The 16897-nt window shown below is 38.6% G+C and overlaps 1 protein-coding gene across 2 annotated transcripts in view; it reads left to right on the forward strand.

Moving 5' to 3' along the window:
• AOPEP (aminopeptidase O (putative)) overlaps positions 1–16897 on the forward strand; it is a 210490-nt gene that overhangs the window by 168862 nt on the left and 24731 nt on the right. Inside the window, exon 14 of one of the 2 annotated variants that reach the window (XM_074569859.1) lies at positions 15405–15521. The exons of the other annotated variant lie outside the window; for it this stretch is intronic. Coding sequence (XP_074425960.1) covers positions 15405–15521 — 117 coding nt within the window. The remainder of the gene's footprint in view (positions 1–15404; positions 15522–16897) is intronic. 2 annotated transcript variants of the gene reach the window in all.

A 16897-nucleotide genomic window follows, 5' to 3' on the forward strand; every position in this document is an offset into this window, starting at 1 on the left:
TGAGAGATAATGCTCCCAGAAGAGCATTGAATATAAAGGACTACAGTATGGAAAAGGAGGAGGGAAGGAAAGAGGTGGAATATGATCACCGAGAGCAATATGTAATTGCAAGGGTGGAGCATGTCCAAGACTGGTTTGTGATTGGTTTTAGATTAAGAAGAAGAGCCAGTGTATTTAGTCTGAAGAGAAGACGAATATTATAGAGCCACCACAGTAAAGGTGTAATCAGGTTAAAGGACTTTGTGCTCTCGCCAGCAGAGTGGAACTGACATTGCATTTTCAGTAAGTATACCCTTGTCTTTTGGCCTTTTCACAATAATACTACATTTCTTTTGTCATGTGCTTTACCAATTCTTGGAGGAATTCAACTGTTACTGGTTATGGTGCTTATTTTGAATATCGGTGAAATTCCTTTTGTATCACCTTCTTGCTTCTATTGCCCATTTGCACTTCATAGTGGTTAAGAACTTAGATTTATCATTAATCACTTTTTTTAGGGGTGTTTATGAAAGAAAATTGCTCTCTGTTGCAGAGTTCAATCATAACGTTAAAACAGTAATACTCGTCTGAGAGCGTTTTACCTGGCAGCACCAGACTGGGCATTTACAGCACAGCTGGTGTCTGTTCTGTGACTTTAGAGGTATATGAAATAAAGGCAACTTCTTTAGGAATAGTTTACAGGGGAAAAAAAATATATCTAATACCCATGTAATCAACTTCCTATGTCTGTTCAGACATTTTTTCGAGGTTGAATTTTTTTAATTGTGAAATCTAAGACTGCTTAACATGTTTTCCCTTCTTTAAAGTGGATCTTTTGGCTTCTCTGGAATTTAGGCAAAAACAATTGGCAAAATGAAGGCAGATACACTGATTCATAGCTAGCTTTTGCTAGACTGTGGGCAGGAGTTCGTTCTCTTAACAATCTATGGTGAAATAACTACAAGATCGCCAGAAAAACAGACAAGAAACGGGAGATCTCAGTGTATAGTGTCTGCTTTGCGTGGGCCACTATAATGTACACACTGTAGTTGTGAGAGCCTTAATTTCCAGAAGTGCTGAGTGCTTTTGGTGCCCAGCTTTCTACGACTTGTGGGTATGTATACATCTGAAAGTCAGTGCTGCAGCAGCTTTCCAGGCTGAAGTCCCTGGTACACAGAAACTGCTTTAAAAACTGACATACGGTGGTAGCTAAAATGTTTGTGTTTAAGGGGTTAGTAAGAAGTGTTAAATTTCCAAAAATGCGTTGTTTATTTCAGTGTATTTTCAGACCAGACTGGCTAAAGTTGTACACAAATTAACGAGTTCATTGGATTCTGCAGATAAGCAGCAGCATGTAACAGAAATTGCTCCGAGTCTGCATAATATAGAATCCTCGTGTCTTGAGCTAGTTTGAAAAAAAACAATAACCGTACTGTTGCTGCAAAATTCTACAGTGTGACTTTGCTATTCATTTATTAAACCCTGTAATGTCCTTTTAAAAGGGACTCTTGAGGGGGCCCTATGGTGTAAAATTGTGAGCACGTGTAGGCTGCTGTTCCTTTCAGTGGAGCTACTTGTGCACACAAAGTTAATTACACTTAAGTGCAGGGTTGTGCACATAAACTGTGGTTGTCTTGGCGTTTTGTTGGGGTAGCGGATGATGTGGCTGGGATTTTGAGAGACATATTCAAGGTATTGCTTTTAACGATAGGGAAAAGACCGCACAGCAAACGAAATCTTTACTGCCTAGTTTGAATGTAAATAAAAAAGTGCTATTGTTTTGCTATCTACAATGGAGCTATAAAGGGTTAATATTGCCAATCAAAAATATTTACGCCTTACAGTAGCTATAGCTATTAGCTGTTTGTTATCATAGCTGTCCTAATTTCAAAGAATTGCAAATGTCATTGGACTCATCCTACGGTAATCAATTGTTCAGTTTTCATTTCTAAAAAGTAGGAGTTTGGTGACAGACATTTGTCTTAAGTCAGTAAACTGACTTGGACATTTTAACTGGAATAATAATAGTGAAAGTAATCTCTTCGAAATCTCTTACAGGCTGAGAACTTTAATGCCAAGTTTCGTGCTGGAGGGAATTTTTATAGTTAAGTTATAAATCCCTGAGAATTGCAGTTTATAATGGAAACTTCAGGTCCATTTTAGCCACAGCAGCATACACGTATCTGAAATGAAACTTCTAAAGATTGATTTCACTAGATGGAAAGAGCTGATGGAGGGGGCACTTGCCTTTGCTTCTTAAGAGCAAGATCCATACTAAGCAGATATTTTGCTTGTACTTCAGAATGGGTTGCATTTCAGTGTTCAAAAGCATCCATTAGTTAACTTAAATTGGATTTAAATGATCATGTTACCAAGCAATTTCTTAAATTAGTAGTGGGCTTGCACTGTTTAAACTTTTCATGTAAATAACTTGGTTCTGTCACTGTGCACAGCACGGTAGGTTCTTGCTAAAGCCGACTTTCAGTCAACTATTTCCATTAGTAGATAAGATTTTGAATTACTGTTGAAGCACTGTACTTAACTTAGTGGTTATCCGGCCATTCATTTATAAATAATACTCTACTGCTCTACAGTCAGACCACTTGCTCCCTGGCATTATCTGCTTGATTTTTTTCACGTTTGTATGTAACTTCAGTGATTAAGCACCAGTCTTGTTCTCCTTACGAGAGTAAATATTCCCTTGAAGTTGTGGGAGTTATAAGAAGTATGGAATAAGGCCATAGGACAGCAATTTTTCCATATATCATTCCCGGAGATCAGTATTTTTTCCTTGCTCCCTCCTTTCCTAAGGAGGGAGAAGTTAAAAGTAGCATGTAGCCTTAGAAATAAATAAGTAAGTAAATGCTGTTTTGTAGAGGATAGGCTGCCCTGCTATTGATTGCAGTGAGTTGCTTGATGCCTGCTTACCAGGGGGTCCTACTGTGGTCCACAGTGGTTCCACCATGTCCATGTAAAAAGGTCTAAGTTAAGCAGGACATGAAACGCCTGGAGTGGAACCCAAAAGTGCACGGGTCAACAGTGGGATATGCGGCGCTCTCAGCTTTACACGTTAGATTCTTTTGCTAAAGGGAAAATAGGATGGAAATGAAGGACAGTAAATTCAATAATTTCTCTGCACGTTGACTGAAATAACGTCTTGAGAGTGGGGCTTTTGGTTTAGGATTTATTTTTATTTTTCTGCAACAACTGCTCTACTCTTTGCTTCCTCAGTCATTTGTAAAGCACTGGAAATTTTCACATATCCTTAAAAGTTAAGATTGTAATAAATTATTGATTTGTAGAAATCTCTGTTTGAAAACGGAGGACATAGAACCCTCTTCATTTCAGCAAGAAGACTTGTCTTTGTGCCTGCTTCTGGAAATGAAGTTACAAGTACCTGCATTTTATAGAGGCATTAAATGATTCCAGGTACCCTGGAATGTGACGTATAAAGCTAGTGGCGGTGGGGGTGGTGTGGTGGGGATGTGGATGTGAACTTAAGGTCTTTTAAGCAACTCATTGACTCTCCTCACAGATATGTATATAAATATAGATAGATATATAAAAAAAAAAACATACCACCAACAACAAACTTTTAAAAAAATTATGGGACTTGTTATTGAAAAGGAGGTGTTTGCAAAGAAGTAAAACCTTTGCAGTGAGTTATTATGTCAGCATATCTTTGTATGCTTATGTGCATGTACCAGCATTACAAATGAGCATAATAAATTACATTTATCCCTTTTTTATAAGGAAATTAATATATTTAAAGCCTCTAGTTTCACCCCAAATGTGAGAGTCAATTTACAAAGGAGTTTGTGCCTTAAATGTCATGTGTTTTGTTCATACCTCTTTATTAACTCCGTAGCTGCTTATTATGTTTAAAATATTTTTACTCTGTTTCTGTCACTTGCGTTGGCATAAAACCAGCACACATTTCTATAATCACAAGAAAGTACTAATTTTTGTCTTTTCAAGAGAGCTCTTTGGAGGCTAGTGCTTTGATGTAACTCTATTAAATTGAATAGAGTTGCTCCCATACGAAGCTGTAGTTATGAGTCAAGGAACAAATCCATTATCTGGATCTAAAAGTAATTATTGTGTTTATCTGTGGAAGTACTGGTCAGTACACGTGACAAAATAACTCCTGCTCCCTTTTAATAACTCACATATCTTCCATGTCGTTACATAAAGTCTCATCTGAGAAATGTGAGCAGAATGTAGCACTTTTTCTTTTACCACTTTTTATCTGGTAATTGCTTCTGAAAACATGTATTTCAACTAACTTTTAGGGTTTGATTTGCTGTTTTGTTTGGGGTTTTTTGTTTGTTTTTTTGGGAGTTTTTTGGGTGTTTGTTTTGGGATTGTTTTTTTATTATTTTAAGAAATCCTGCTTCTACACATGCTAATAGTGTGCAAATCCTGTTCCAAGACACTCACTTTCTTGCACTCTTTTAAGCTAAAAATCCATAAGTCAAATTGCAGTTTGGAAAAGTTCATGTCCAGGAAGTTTTGGCTTGGATTTATTTTTATGGTTAGTTTTAATGCTCCTGTATAGGTTTCTGAAAGAGAAAATCTGCCAGCTAGATCCTTGCAAATAACTGTAGCGTATTTTTAAATAGCACTGGGCATAATAAGGTTGTCATGCAACACTCATCCACTTGTCTTCAGATCTTTTAAAGGCTTGATTTTTTTTTCACGATGGTAATTGTCTTCCACAACAGTTTTAAATAAAATCTTTTCCATATTTTTTAAATCAAGAATAAAAAGTAATGAGATACGTTTGTTCTGTTCCATACCACACTCATCGCCATAGAATCTGAGTGGCTTCCACAAGTGCATTAAGCAATGAACTAACATCTGTCATGTGTTGTTTATTGTCTCATCCTCTCCCCCTGGAGAGAGCTGTATGCAGTGGAGTGTTTTGTTTCAGAAAGGGTTTCTTCAGAGGGAGAAATTATTGCCTTTTTTTTTTTGCCTTTTTGCCTTTTTTTTTTTTTTCCCCCTTAAGTACATACTGCTATGTATTTGTACTAAAGCGGGCAAAACTGAGAAACATTCCATGCATTTGGAGTGGAAGGAGGTGATGGCTGTGACCAGTCCTTAGGTCACAGTGCAAGTTTTAGATCAACCCATTAAAAAGTTCAGGCTCCCCTTCAAGAAGTCTGTGTGCTTTGAGCAGGGAATTGTAGAATAGAGGAAGAGCCCGTCTGTCGTCTGTGACCTCCGGTCACCAGTCGCAGGTGGCCTTCTCAGCATCACTGGTGCAGGCTGCAGCGGCTGGGTTAGAGGGGATTCTGGTGAGAAGCAGTGTAGAAACTAGAGGAGCAATATGACGGGCATCTGGTAACCTGGGTTGCCAGCGTCGTGGTGCAGTGTTCAGTACCAGTTATCTTCTGAAGTGCCAAAGGCTTCATTTTGAGACGCTGAGGTAATTGGGCTGAGAAGTGACAGCGGCTGTGGAACTGGATGCCTTTCAGCAACGATGAAAGAGTTCTCCCAGACAACTGGAGATTTTTAGTCACAGCCGTTGTGAGATCTTAGTTAAAAAAAGAATCCAAGAGAAGCCAATGGTGGTGGGTTGGCGTGTCTGCGTCTTCGGTCAATGGAGACTGTTTCATGACTGCAAACTCTACATACTGCTCTTCTAAGTTCCCAGCATCACCAGCATAGTCTTTGGTTTAGATCTCAGCTGTTAAAGTTACATCTATTGTAAGGTGATCTGTGATTAAGGCTTGCTTTGAGGTACGTGTGCATTTCTGAAACTTGAATCCACTCAATCTGGTTGCTTGCATTCTTAACAAATTTAAAAAAAAAAAATACACAAACCAAACAACAAAAGCTCCCTAACAAAGGATCGAATGAATGTGGTATGTTGAAAAAACTGTTGTGAGTATGCACAGGCTGTGTCCATCACCCAATACGTTGGAGGCAGATTTCAGGTCAGAAGAAAATCTGGGGTCTGGAAATGCAGTTGATCTACAAGTGTTAAAAGGCAACTGACATAATTATATAATTATACATGAAATCTCTCATCACCTGTTGTTCTGAAAGCAGAAGGGTAGCAAAGAGAGTTGATTCTTGTGGATTCCAGCAGTAAAGGGTCAAGTGATGGAAGCGCAGTTTCCCATCTGTGCTTTAGTCCTTTCCTCCAGGAAGGCTTGTAACATTGTTAGTGCTTTATGATAAATCTTGGCTAGTCCACCCTGGTGAGGTGGTGTCTTATCCTGCAGCCATGAACTAAGTGTAATTGACGTGATTTTCTTCAGCAGCAGCCAGGCTGATGAAAGGTTAGAGAAAAGAGAAAGTTCTTGGCTCTCTTCTTCAGGTTCTTTCTCTGAATGATGCCGGCTGTTTGGGGCTGATACAATACCTTTGTGATTGACTTATCAGAAAGGAACATGTTCTGGTGAACAAATCATGATCTCCCTAAGACCTGACCCAACCATAAGAGAATTGGGAAACTCTTAGTGAATTCCCATGATCTTTGAAGATCCCAATCCTAGATGAACTCTAGGCATTGACTGGGTCATGCCTTGGTAGGCATAGGTAGAACGAATTTCTGATCCAGAATTTTACATGTTTGTGACAATTTCTTAAGGAAAAAGACGGTACTTCTTCAAGATAGCCCTTGCTCCATTCTGTTGCAGGGATTTTGGACTGAAGAGGTAGCTTAACTGCGCAGGATAGTTTCTAGAGATAGGATTTGGCACTTTCAGTGCGCGGTGATGAAGTTACTCGGCCAGTAATTTGTAACATAGCAAAGCTTAGAAAAAATTTGGCTCTCAGGTTTTTGTCCCTCTTTCTTCTTTTAGTACGTAGAGTCAGAAAAATAAAGGAAATCTGTCTGAGGGTGCTCTTACACGTAGTTGTGGATAGCATAAAGTGATAATGGCACTCCAGCTCTTCATTTCACAGTTGATAGACTGGCCACTGAAACAGTGGTTTTCAGGGTCTGCTGTAGTCTTCATCTTTCTTTTAATGTCTCAGAGGACACTCACTGGTCTTTGTTTTCAGAGGATCTAGATGACGGTCATTCAAGCTGAGGTGGTTTATACTGCCATTGATCTCAGCATTAGCACATAGCCTGGAGCAGCTGAGACCTAGAGTGTTTTGCGTGGACAAATAAGGAAGCAAATACTTCCACTTCAGCATCTGCAACAATGTGGGTATGAAATTTTTCCACCAATTGCTACCTAAGACTTGTTGGTCTTCTATATGACTCCTTTAATTTGTAGTAGTCTAAGAGTCTGGAAACTAAAACCAGAGTTCTCCATGGCTTTGGTTTTTTGTAGTTAGATGAACGGTTTGCTGAACCTGAAGTGCCTCTATTGGGTCTGCTCTTAGATGAGAAGGTGGTCTTAGTGCCAACTGCTTTCACTTGGTTGGAGACGACTAACCACAGGGCTGATGTTCCGATCACCTCTCCAGTGCTGGAGACTTCTGAGATCAAGTGAAGGGGTAACTGAAGATCTTGCTGTTGACAGCTTCAACTTTAGTTTGTGTTAGACCAATGCTCTGTTTTCCCAGTGTGTCTAAGTAATGATCCTGTGGAGTATGATTTCAGATGTGGAATCTGGCTTCTTGTCTCTACTTTTCTCTTGCCATGGCCATTTCATCTGAAACCAGGAGCAGCACATGCTCTAAGTACAGTAGTATGTGGCAGAGATGATAATCTCCATTGAATAGACAATGTGTAGCCTATTATGCTTAAAAGGGAATTATTATGCTCGCGGGTAAAGTTCTGGTGAAACATTTCTTTGAGAAAACTAGAGTTGAGGGAAAGCACTGTATAACTTGACTGAACCTGTAGGGGAAGCCACCTGGTTTTCATTTTGCTGGCTCAGCAGTATGTTAGATCATAAAGGTTTAATCATTTTTGACATTGCAGTGCATTTATATTAGATTGCAGATGCTGAATTTCTTCATAAGTGGATCTTTTCTCCATTAAGTAAATTATGGGAAAATATTTTGTGCTATATCTTAAGAAAAAAAAATCAGTTTACGGACTGGTAACAATAGCTGGTGTTTTAAAAACATTACTGGTAATGCATAACCCTAGTATCAGACACAGAATGTGAAATATCTTTAAGTTTCATTTATGCTGCGGATTCCCACATTGAAAGTCAGCTTACAATACTGATAAAATTAAATCCTTGCATTCTGATCTCACAGTATTGTAACATGTATACCCAGTTTCCCTGTCTGTTTTTGCTTTCATACTACCCTATAAATATTTTTTACTGTTAGGAAAGGCAAATTCTAAGTTCGATGCATAAGTGACAAATAGTTTGGTGCAAGTAATGTGATGTGATTTGTACAATAATTTTTACAGTGTCAAAATCACATTTAAATGCAACAGGACAAAAAAAAAGCCTGTATGAATATGACAAAGTTTAAGAACGTGTTTAAGAAGTCCCAAGAGCCTTCCCCAATTGTGTGTCTATAACATTTAGGGAAGTACAGCATTGGTTATGCAAACATTACTTGACAAATCAATGTTAATTTAGGACACGTTTTGAGGAGGGCATCTCAAAGAAGCAGCCCCGTTTTGTAAAGTCATTGCCCATCAGCAGCAACTCCTCTTCCAAAAATGCTGCATACATTCCTCAGTTAGAAAAAGTTTCACAAATTTTGTTGCTTCATGGACACATTAGTGTTGCACATATTCAGTTTAAGTTATAATTAAAATCAAACACATGCACAAAACCTTTTTGAACCCTACGGAAGCCCACCTTAAATTGTAGCTGTGTCATAACATTTATTGCTTGCATACGAACAGTTGCACTCTGATTATTGCTATTTTTGTCCTTGCATTTGAAAAGGAGTGTTAAAAGTCAATGGAGATCAGGTTGTTTTACTTGTGTGCATACTTAAGTTTGTGCAGTTGTTTGGGATTTGTGTCCTTCATCCAGCAGTGTTTTCATATGCATGGCCAGAATAAATCAAACCTGTATATTTGAGTAGGTAGTGGCCTTAAAATGATTTCAACATAGATTATCTGCTTCCAAATATAAGAAATATTTAATTTTGATGTTATAAACAGGAAAGTAACTGGGAACTAAATGCAAGTGCAGTTGTTTATTCAATAAATTGCTCTCACTGTCATTTTATATCCTACTGGTATGAAGCAAGCGATACCAGATGTAAATGTGCCACAAACGGTATATTGAAGTGTAGCACAAATCAAATGCTGATGAACTTGTTGTGATCATTACTTCTTGAAGTAAGACTTTTTAAAGCACAGTTCGTAGGAATTTCTTTTCCATGAGAAAAACACAGTACAATTCCTGGTGTTTTGGTTTTTGTGTTTTTTTGTGTTTTTTTTGTTGTTTTTTTTTAAAAAGAAACATATATTGAAAAATGAGTTGCCAAGCACAGACAGAACCATCTGAGCAGAGACTGAGAAAAACTGCACACAATGGGAAGACGTTTCGTAGGAGTGCAGTTCATAGGTAGATGAGAATGTGTTACAGAGAGAGATATTTATTTGCTTTTAAATATAGCAAGGTATACTTATCTTTGAGAAAAGTTTGAAGGGGAGCTGATTTTTCAGCAAGGGGGAAGTCATAAACAAACTGACCCAAATAAAGTTAAACAGAGCTGTCTGCTTCTCTAAGCGCTTCTAAAATTATGTCAGCCTCTAGCATAGATGGGTTTTATTTTGCGAACAAGTTCAAAGCATTTTTTGTCAGCTGCAGATTACATTCTTTTTGGCATATTAATCAAACTGCAGACTAGTTCTTTTAGAGTTAGACTCTCTTAAGTAGTGTATCGCACTATGCTAGTTACCAGCTGTTAGCGTGGACGTTTTTATTGAATTCATATGTTACTTGATATGAGTACATTTTAGCCCCTGAAGGGGAGGGGGAAAGAAAAAGCCCTGTTTTCATTTAAAAGAAGTCACTGTGCAGATGAAAACAGCATCTGAAGAATATTGTTTGAGGTAAACAATGACAAAGTCTGTCTAAAAATGTTGTTGAGTAAATAGTGTTTTCTTGAATTTTCAAGCTAGCAATTTTCTAGACAGTTTGAGGAAGGGGGGGATTTGTTTTACAAAGGTTTTTTGTTTAATTGCAGCCTGCAGAAAACAACCCTCAAGGCAAATTGTCTGTGTGGAGAGTTTATAACGTGAGATTCATTCAGGGATTTGTTTGATCGGTTCGGACTATAGGCACAGAGATGGCCTGGCCCTATAAATCCTGTCTCCTGGACTAGTAGCAGTGCTTTCTTATCTGCAATTAATGAGGAAATTCTGTCTCAAGGGAACCATTCACTATTGAATTCTGGGGTGGGGTTTTTCCCTTTCTTTCCTAAGAGAGGGGTGGGAAGGAATTTCGTTTGACTTTGGAAAAATCTTGTAAAAATGTAAATGAAAAGACATTTCATGTTTGGAGGAGGGGGGATAGGGGGGACGAGACTGCATTCTGCCAAAGAAATACAGGAGAAATATATTTTGCCTTGGAAACTTGAAACTTTTCTGTGTAATTTTCAAAGGTCAAATCGCTTTAATTCTGTTTTGGGCCTTGTTTGTGTTGTGTTTCAGCCAGCATTTTTCAGTGCACAGTAGTGACTTTTTTTTTCCTTTCCCCCCTGATTTTGCTCAGCGTAAACAGTTTCTTGCTGTGGTTACACAGACAAATATAGCAGAGAACCCTTTTCTGGGAGAAGAGTCTCCCCGTGCATTTCTTAACCATTTTTGGGAAGAATCGATCTATCTGTGCATGTGAGAGAGGGAGGCAGTAGCTGTAAACTGAAGTGACATCATATATATTACTCCCATTGATCCACTTTTAGACTAGAGCCAGGATAAAAGGAAATGGCATCAGGGAGGAAGTATGCTCGTTTAGGCACAGATCCCAGTGTGATAATGGAGTAATAATAGAAATCACGCCACTGTCAATCGGTTGCTGCATTAGTCTGAGGCACATTTCCCCTCCGAGGAGGCTTTCAATGACTTCATTCAAGTGCAGGCAGGAGCAAATGGGACATTCAGCATACCAGCTGTACTACTTCAGTGATTTGTGTCCTGGCTTAGGGGTGCAGTGCAAGCGCTGGTGCTGTGGATGCTCAAGTAGATATATCTGTGTCACATTTCATGGCTGTGAAAGGTCAGTAGTCGAATGTTTCAGTGGCATTTTTTCTAGGATAAAGGGTGAATCTGGCATTTATTGCATTTGTTAATGTAGGAATTGATAAATACGCTCCTTTGCGTGGGTGGTCTTCTGGGATGTGAGGCCGATGACCTCTGTAGCTGCCATACCAGATCTCTGACGATGCAAGATTTGTTTTCTTTGTGCTTTTTACAGGTTAGGAGTAGGATTCAGAAAGCTCATAGTTTTGTTCCAAGATTATTTGTAGGAACCCTTTCAAACCTACTAATGTCTTGACATATTCTTGTAACACAGCATAATGGCTTAAGTGTCCTATGTACTGATATGAATAAAATACAAAGTATGCTTTTTCTTAGTTCCCAGATATTTAGTATACATTGATTCAGCCCCAGTAAGCTGCTTTGGTAATAGTCTGAGTTGTATCTTGAATTTGGTGACATTTTCTTTAATTCTTTCATCTTGCCATTTCCAAATACAGCCCTAGTTTTAATACTGCCTATCATTAGCAGTTTCTTTTAGAGGTAAGAGCCTAATTATTCAAACTTTAAAACGATGACATCAGGTAACACAGGGGAAGCAGGGGACAAATGGCTGTTTAGTGGCAGGACAAAGTGAACTCTTTGAAAAGGCTGAAGATTTGCAGGAGAGGGTAAACAGTCTTAAGGGCAAGATAAAGTATACAGTGCTGGGGTACAGCTTTACAGTTGGGATGGTGTTTAATTATATGGGGTGTGACAGAAAACCTCTGGTGTGCTTGATCACAACATATTAATTTATTCCCTCTTTGTAGTGTCAGTACTCACAACTGGGGGAGGGGGAACCCTGGAAAACGTCGTATGATTTCCATGCGGCAGGTGTAGGTTGGGACGGGAGCTATCTACTTTACAATATAAAGAGATGCTGTTGCAGCAGTCATTGCCATAATGAAACTATTTCTTGATACTCGCCACATTTCCTGGTTGAAGGGATCTACTTCAATAATGGCATATATTTGAGCATTTTGATGGAGCATGCTCCAATACAGTTCTGAGAGTGATTTTTATATATATATATATATGTATATATGTCTACACATATACATATAGATACTCACACACATATATACACATATATGTATATGTGTGTTCTGAGAGTGATTTTTATATATGTATATATATATAAATGTCATGCTTCCTGTTAAAAAAAGATAGAAAATTTTAAAAAATCATTTACACATATATATATGTGTGTATATATATATGTATATGATTTTTTAAAATTTTCTATCTTTTTTTAACAGGAAGCATGACATTTTGTGTTTGGGCTGTTAAGGTGGTTTTCTGAATGTTTTCAACATGGGTATACACATTGACATAGTGACGTTTATCCTGCTGTATTTTGCTGTAGCTGCATTGTGTGTTTATTATACGTATGTAAGATGTTCAATATGCATTCACAGCATATGAGTTGTAAAGGAAAATGGCTTCACAATACTTGAAACGAAATTTACTTTTTGTTTTCTGCAGCATTTGTTTGGTTTTGGTAGCACTTAAAAGCAAGGGCTGCTTTGTATTAAGCATAAGGCCAACAAATGTCAAGTTGACGGTGTGTACCCCAAACAATTCTCATGGCGTGAAAGATGAGAAGTAACAGGTGGGTGGGACAAATAAGGATGGTGGTGGGGAAAACAAAAAATAACAGAGTCTGGATTTTTTGACTGAAAATTCAAGTGTGTCAAATGTCAATTATGACGTTTATTTATAACTGTTAAAAAGCTGCTTTGGAGACAGCGTTATTCACATTGCTGTGCTTGGGGAAAAGAAGATTTCTGCACCCCTGAAGGAATTTTGTAGTAGTCTTTGCTGTGCAACTTCCGCCAAGCTTTCTGCCTCTTTCTTAGGCCAGGTTTTTCTTGTAGGCAGAGTCTCTTTTATTAAAAGGAGAGGGTAAGAAATGAGAGAGAATGTTCCTCCTTTTATTTTGTGTTGGAGGTAGCGGGAGAACAAAACGTAGTAGCTGCGCCCACTAGTGCCACTTTGGTACCGGTCTGTCTGCATTTCTCCTGCTGGTGCCCCCACCCTCTGTGCCGCTGGTGGCGAGCTTCTGCCTAGGACTTTAATTAAACGGTGAGCTGGAAACTGGTATGTAAAGTGTCGTCTTGGGCAGCTGGAACGTGGGAAAATAACAGAAGCCACGGTCTCAGATTTTTTTTATTTTTTTTTTTTATTCCGCAGTATCAAATCTAAACTGAAAAGAGTTGAACGTGTAATTCCGAAAACTCTTCACCCATCATGCAGCACTAAGCAGAGGTAGATTAAGGACGCGACTGTTGCTCTGCTGCTGTGCTTTTGTTGGCTTCAATGAGATTCTGTAATGTTGTCTTAAACAGTAGCTTTCTGTGGGTGAATCTGTATAGCAATTATACTGGAAATATATTATAAAATAGTAATTCTCAGCTGTTCTGTACCTATGTATTCAGGCAGCTGTTCTACAGTTTCTACAAATTAAGTATTTCTCTGCTGCCTTTGTAGTTAGCAGAGGACGCTTTCTAAATCAGAAGTTACCTTTCTGTGTGTGGCGTTCTGCAACATTTTGGATTTTATTAGTGTTCAGAATGAATTCACTTGCCAAGCAGAGCTACTTCCCAGGAGCCTTCCCTGTTTTATTTTTTAGAGTGTCTCACCATCCCCCAGGCAGCTGCTGTTGGACTGTGCAATAAACATTCAAGTTGGCATTTTAGTAGTTGTCCTGAAATTGAAATATTCAATATTTTTAAATGTCTGACTATTTTTAACAACTCCATTTTGTTGGCAGGCTTCAGTACCACTTAGAGAAACGTTCCAGTAAGGGCCAGTAAGATGTGAGATTTTTTCAGTTTCCAAGAATACAACTTTAATAATAAAAAAATGGAAGGAAATCAAAATGCGGGGAAACCAAAGCATTAAAATCCTAGAGATCTCTTTTCCTCTTTATTCTGATTTAGGTACTGATTTAGGTACTGATTTAGGCTAAATTATGTCAGACTGAAAGGGAAGAAAATGTCGTGTTGCTTAGTCTGCTGTCAAGGGTGATATTTTACAGATTAAGATTTATCAGAAGATCCTTAATATCTTCATGGACTTGCTGTCAGAGATGAGGGGTCCAGGCTTGTTCGGTCCACATAAACAGCTGTGGCTGCGGAGTGTGTTGTTTCCTACAGCCGACTTAATTTTGTGCATGCTTAGCACATTGGCTCGGCAGAGGGAGACCTGGGCAGCAAGGTGGGAGGAGAGAATCACCAAATGTGATAAAAGCTGGAAGTAGTGTTAAAGTAACAGGATATCTTTTTTCATTAATCTGTCTGGAGAACATTAAAAGTAAAGCAGTGCTAGTTTCTTTTTGTGCGCAAAAGCTTAAATTCACATTCTTTCTCCTTTCTTCCTTCATCTTTTGGTGCCCCGCAATGTTGAATAGTGGGGAAAGCTTTGGGGCATATAACAAACTTCTGACTGATCACCCTGAACCCTCAGTTTCCAATAGATGTTTCCTGGCAGCTGGTGTAATTTCTCTCTGAACTCTGTTTGAATTATTTATTTGTTCATCCAATAAGCCTATTAAACAGAGCACTTAAGCACTTGCTACATCAGACTTCTTGTGCTTTTTCTTTTTTGGTTGCATGAGGTTCAACTTGAGTTAGTCAGGCTACTAACTACTAAGTATATGTACATATATAGGTAGATATATACTGTGTGTGCCACAAACATAACATTCATGTGTCTTTACCGTGTAATGATGGGTGGCTTGTGACTCATTGCACTAGAATATGCCGCGAAGTGCGTTGTTACAACACGTGTGTCATTTTTTTGTATTGTGTTTCCTCGTTCACTGGAAGAATATCATGCAGTCTGCTCATATAACAGATAAAAAAGCCACTCTTAAAAATTGTACGTTCATATGTCTGTTTTTTTCCTGAAGTTATGCACTGTAAATTATTCTCTTTTTTTATTCTTTCCAAGCCCAAAGAAAGTGGAATTACTTAGCATATGTATTCCATAAAAATCTTAATAAGCTATGATTACGTTTCAATAAGATAAGCATGGTTTAGATCACATCTAACTATAGTAATGAAAACCATGGAAATGAGTCTTAATCGGGCCCCAGCACAGAGTCTTTCAGAACACAGACACATAAACCCTGAGGTGTTCCAGAAACCAGCCAGAAGTTCTTCTTGTATTTCAAGCACATGCTGGAAGTACACAGGTTAACACAATCTTGTCCTCTTTGGTTTGTTTCCGTTTAATCGCTCAGTCAGTAGAGAACTTTATTCACACATGGCATTTATTTTCCTCTTAGCTTCTCCCTGACCAGCTGGTCTTACTTCTGGAGACTCTCTTGGAGGAGAAGACATTGTGTCCTAGAATACTGCAGCGCTTAGAGAAAACATACCAGCTCCGGGAGCAAGATGCTGAGGTAATTCACTTTAAAAAAATCTCCCTAACATAGGCCATTGCGTTGTTGACCAAGAGTGATAGTGTTCCACTGGGATCCAGGCTCATTCAAGTTCTTTTTTCCATCTCTAAATCTGAAATTGGATGTGTTGTTGCATCTTCAGCTGCGTTTGCATACCATGATGGCAGGAGACAGTGCAGCATAGATGTCATTACTATTGATCATGTACCTTGGGCAGCACATTTGCTCAAGTGTTAAATTTCTCACTAGGTTATGGTGACTGTAGGCCCAGTTCATTTTAGTTCTATGTATTGTCTCCAAATGCAATCGTGTCTGTTACGGTCTAAAATTACTCTTCCCCGTGGCCAGCCCGTATTGTTCCCCTTTGAGTGCTCTGAAGTCTCAGCTGAGATTTAGAAAAGTTTGCTCTCAAGAGAGACTACAGTATGTTCTGGTTTTGAGCATGAGTTTAGGGGGGAATTGGTTCTTTGCAGTTTCTCCTAGTAAGTGCCAGGGATATTAACAGACCCTGAGGAAAACACTCTTTTATATGATATTGTAAGCGCGCCTTCCCCATCACAGGCACATACGAAGCTAGCATCCCTGCTCCAAAGAGCTTAATGTCTTTGGGGGGCAAACCAGCAAATCCTTATTGCCACACGCAGCACTAGCTATTTTGTAGAGTCCCATGGATTTCTCAGGCTGGGAGGGTTATGACAGTTAAGGCAGCAGAAAGCACCCTTGCAATGAGTCTTATCTTTGAGTATGTAGTATTCAAGAGGTGAGATAAGACGATGGCATCAGTCATGAAAATAAAGGATGTGTAGATTTATATATAAGCGAGGGGTAGTTATGAAGTAGCATGTGATCAAACTAATGTGCAGTGAGGGAGCACGGTAAACTTAACATGACATTTGACTCTTGTTTAATTAAAACCTACTGCGAAGGCTGTGGAAAGTCAGTGTACACGACTTACCCTGTTATAATTGGAACTTTATGGCAATAACTAAGATTGAAGGAGAGAGCAAAATTTCTTTTGTTACTCTTAATGCTGAAGTTGCTGGGTGGTTGCTTATAAGCGCTTGCGAATCCAAACATTAACGTAAAGATCGATAGAACAGAGGTCTAGCTTTTTCTCAGAAAAAAAGTGGACATTTCAGCTGTTGTGACTTACTGCACCTTTCTACTTTTCTGTTGGTACAGGTTTCCAAATGCCAGATTTGTTTTTAATTAGTACTTGAAACAACATTTCTATTTATAGTTATTTGAATATATTTTAATCACATCTGAATACCAGTGAAATGTCAGGGGTTCTATAATGGGAAGAGGAATTAATAGGGAGATAGATCAAAGCAATAGCTGTGGTGTTGCTGCTTTGTGCCTGTGAATTGTAAGCA

The sequence above is a fragment of the Larus michahellis genome, chromosome Z (genome assembly GCF_964199755.1).
Source record: "Larus michahellis chromosome Z, bLarMic1.1, whole genome shotgun sequence".
Taxonomy (NCBI): domain Eukaryota; kingdom Metazoa; phylum Chordata; class Aves; order Charadriiformes; family Laridae; genus Larus; species Larus michahellis.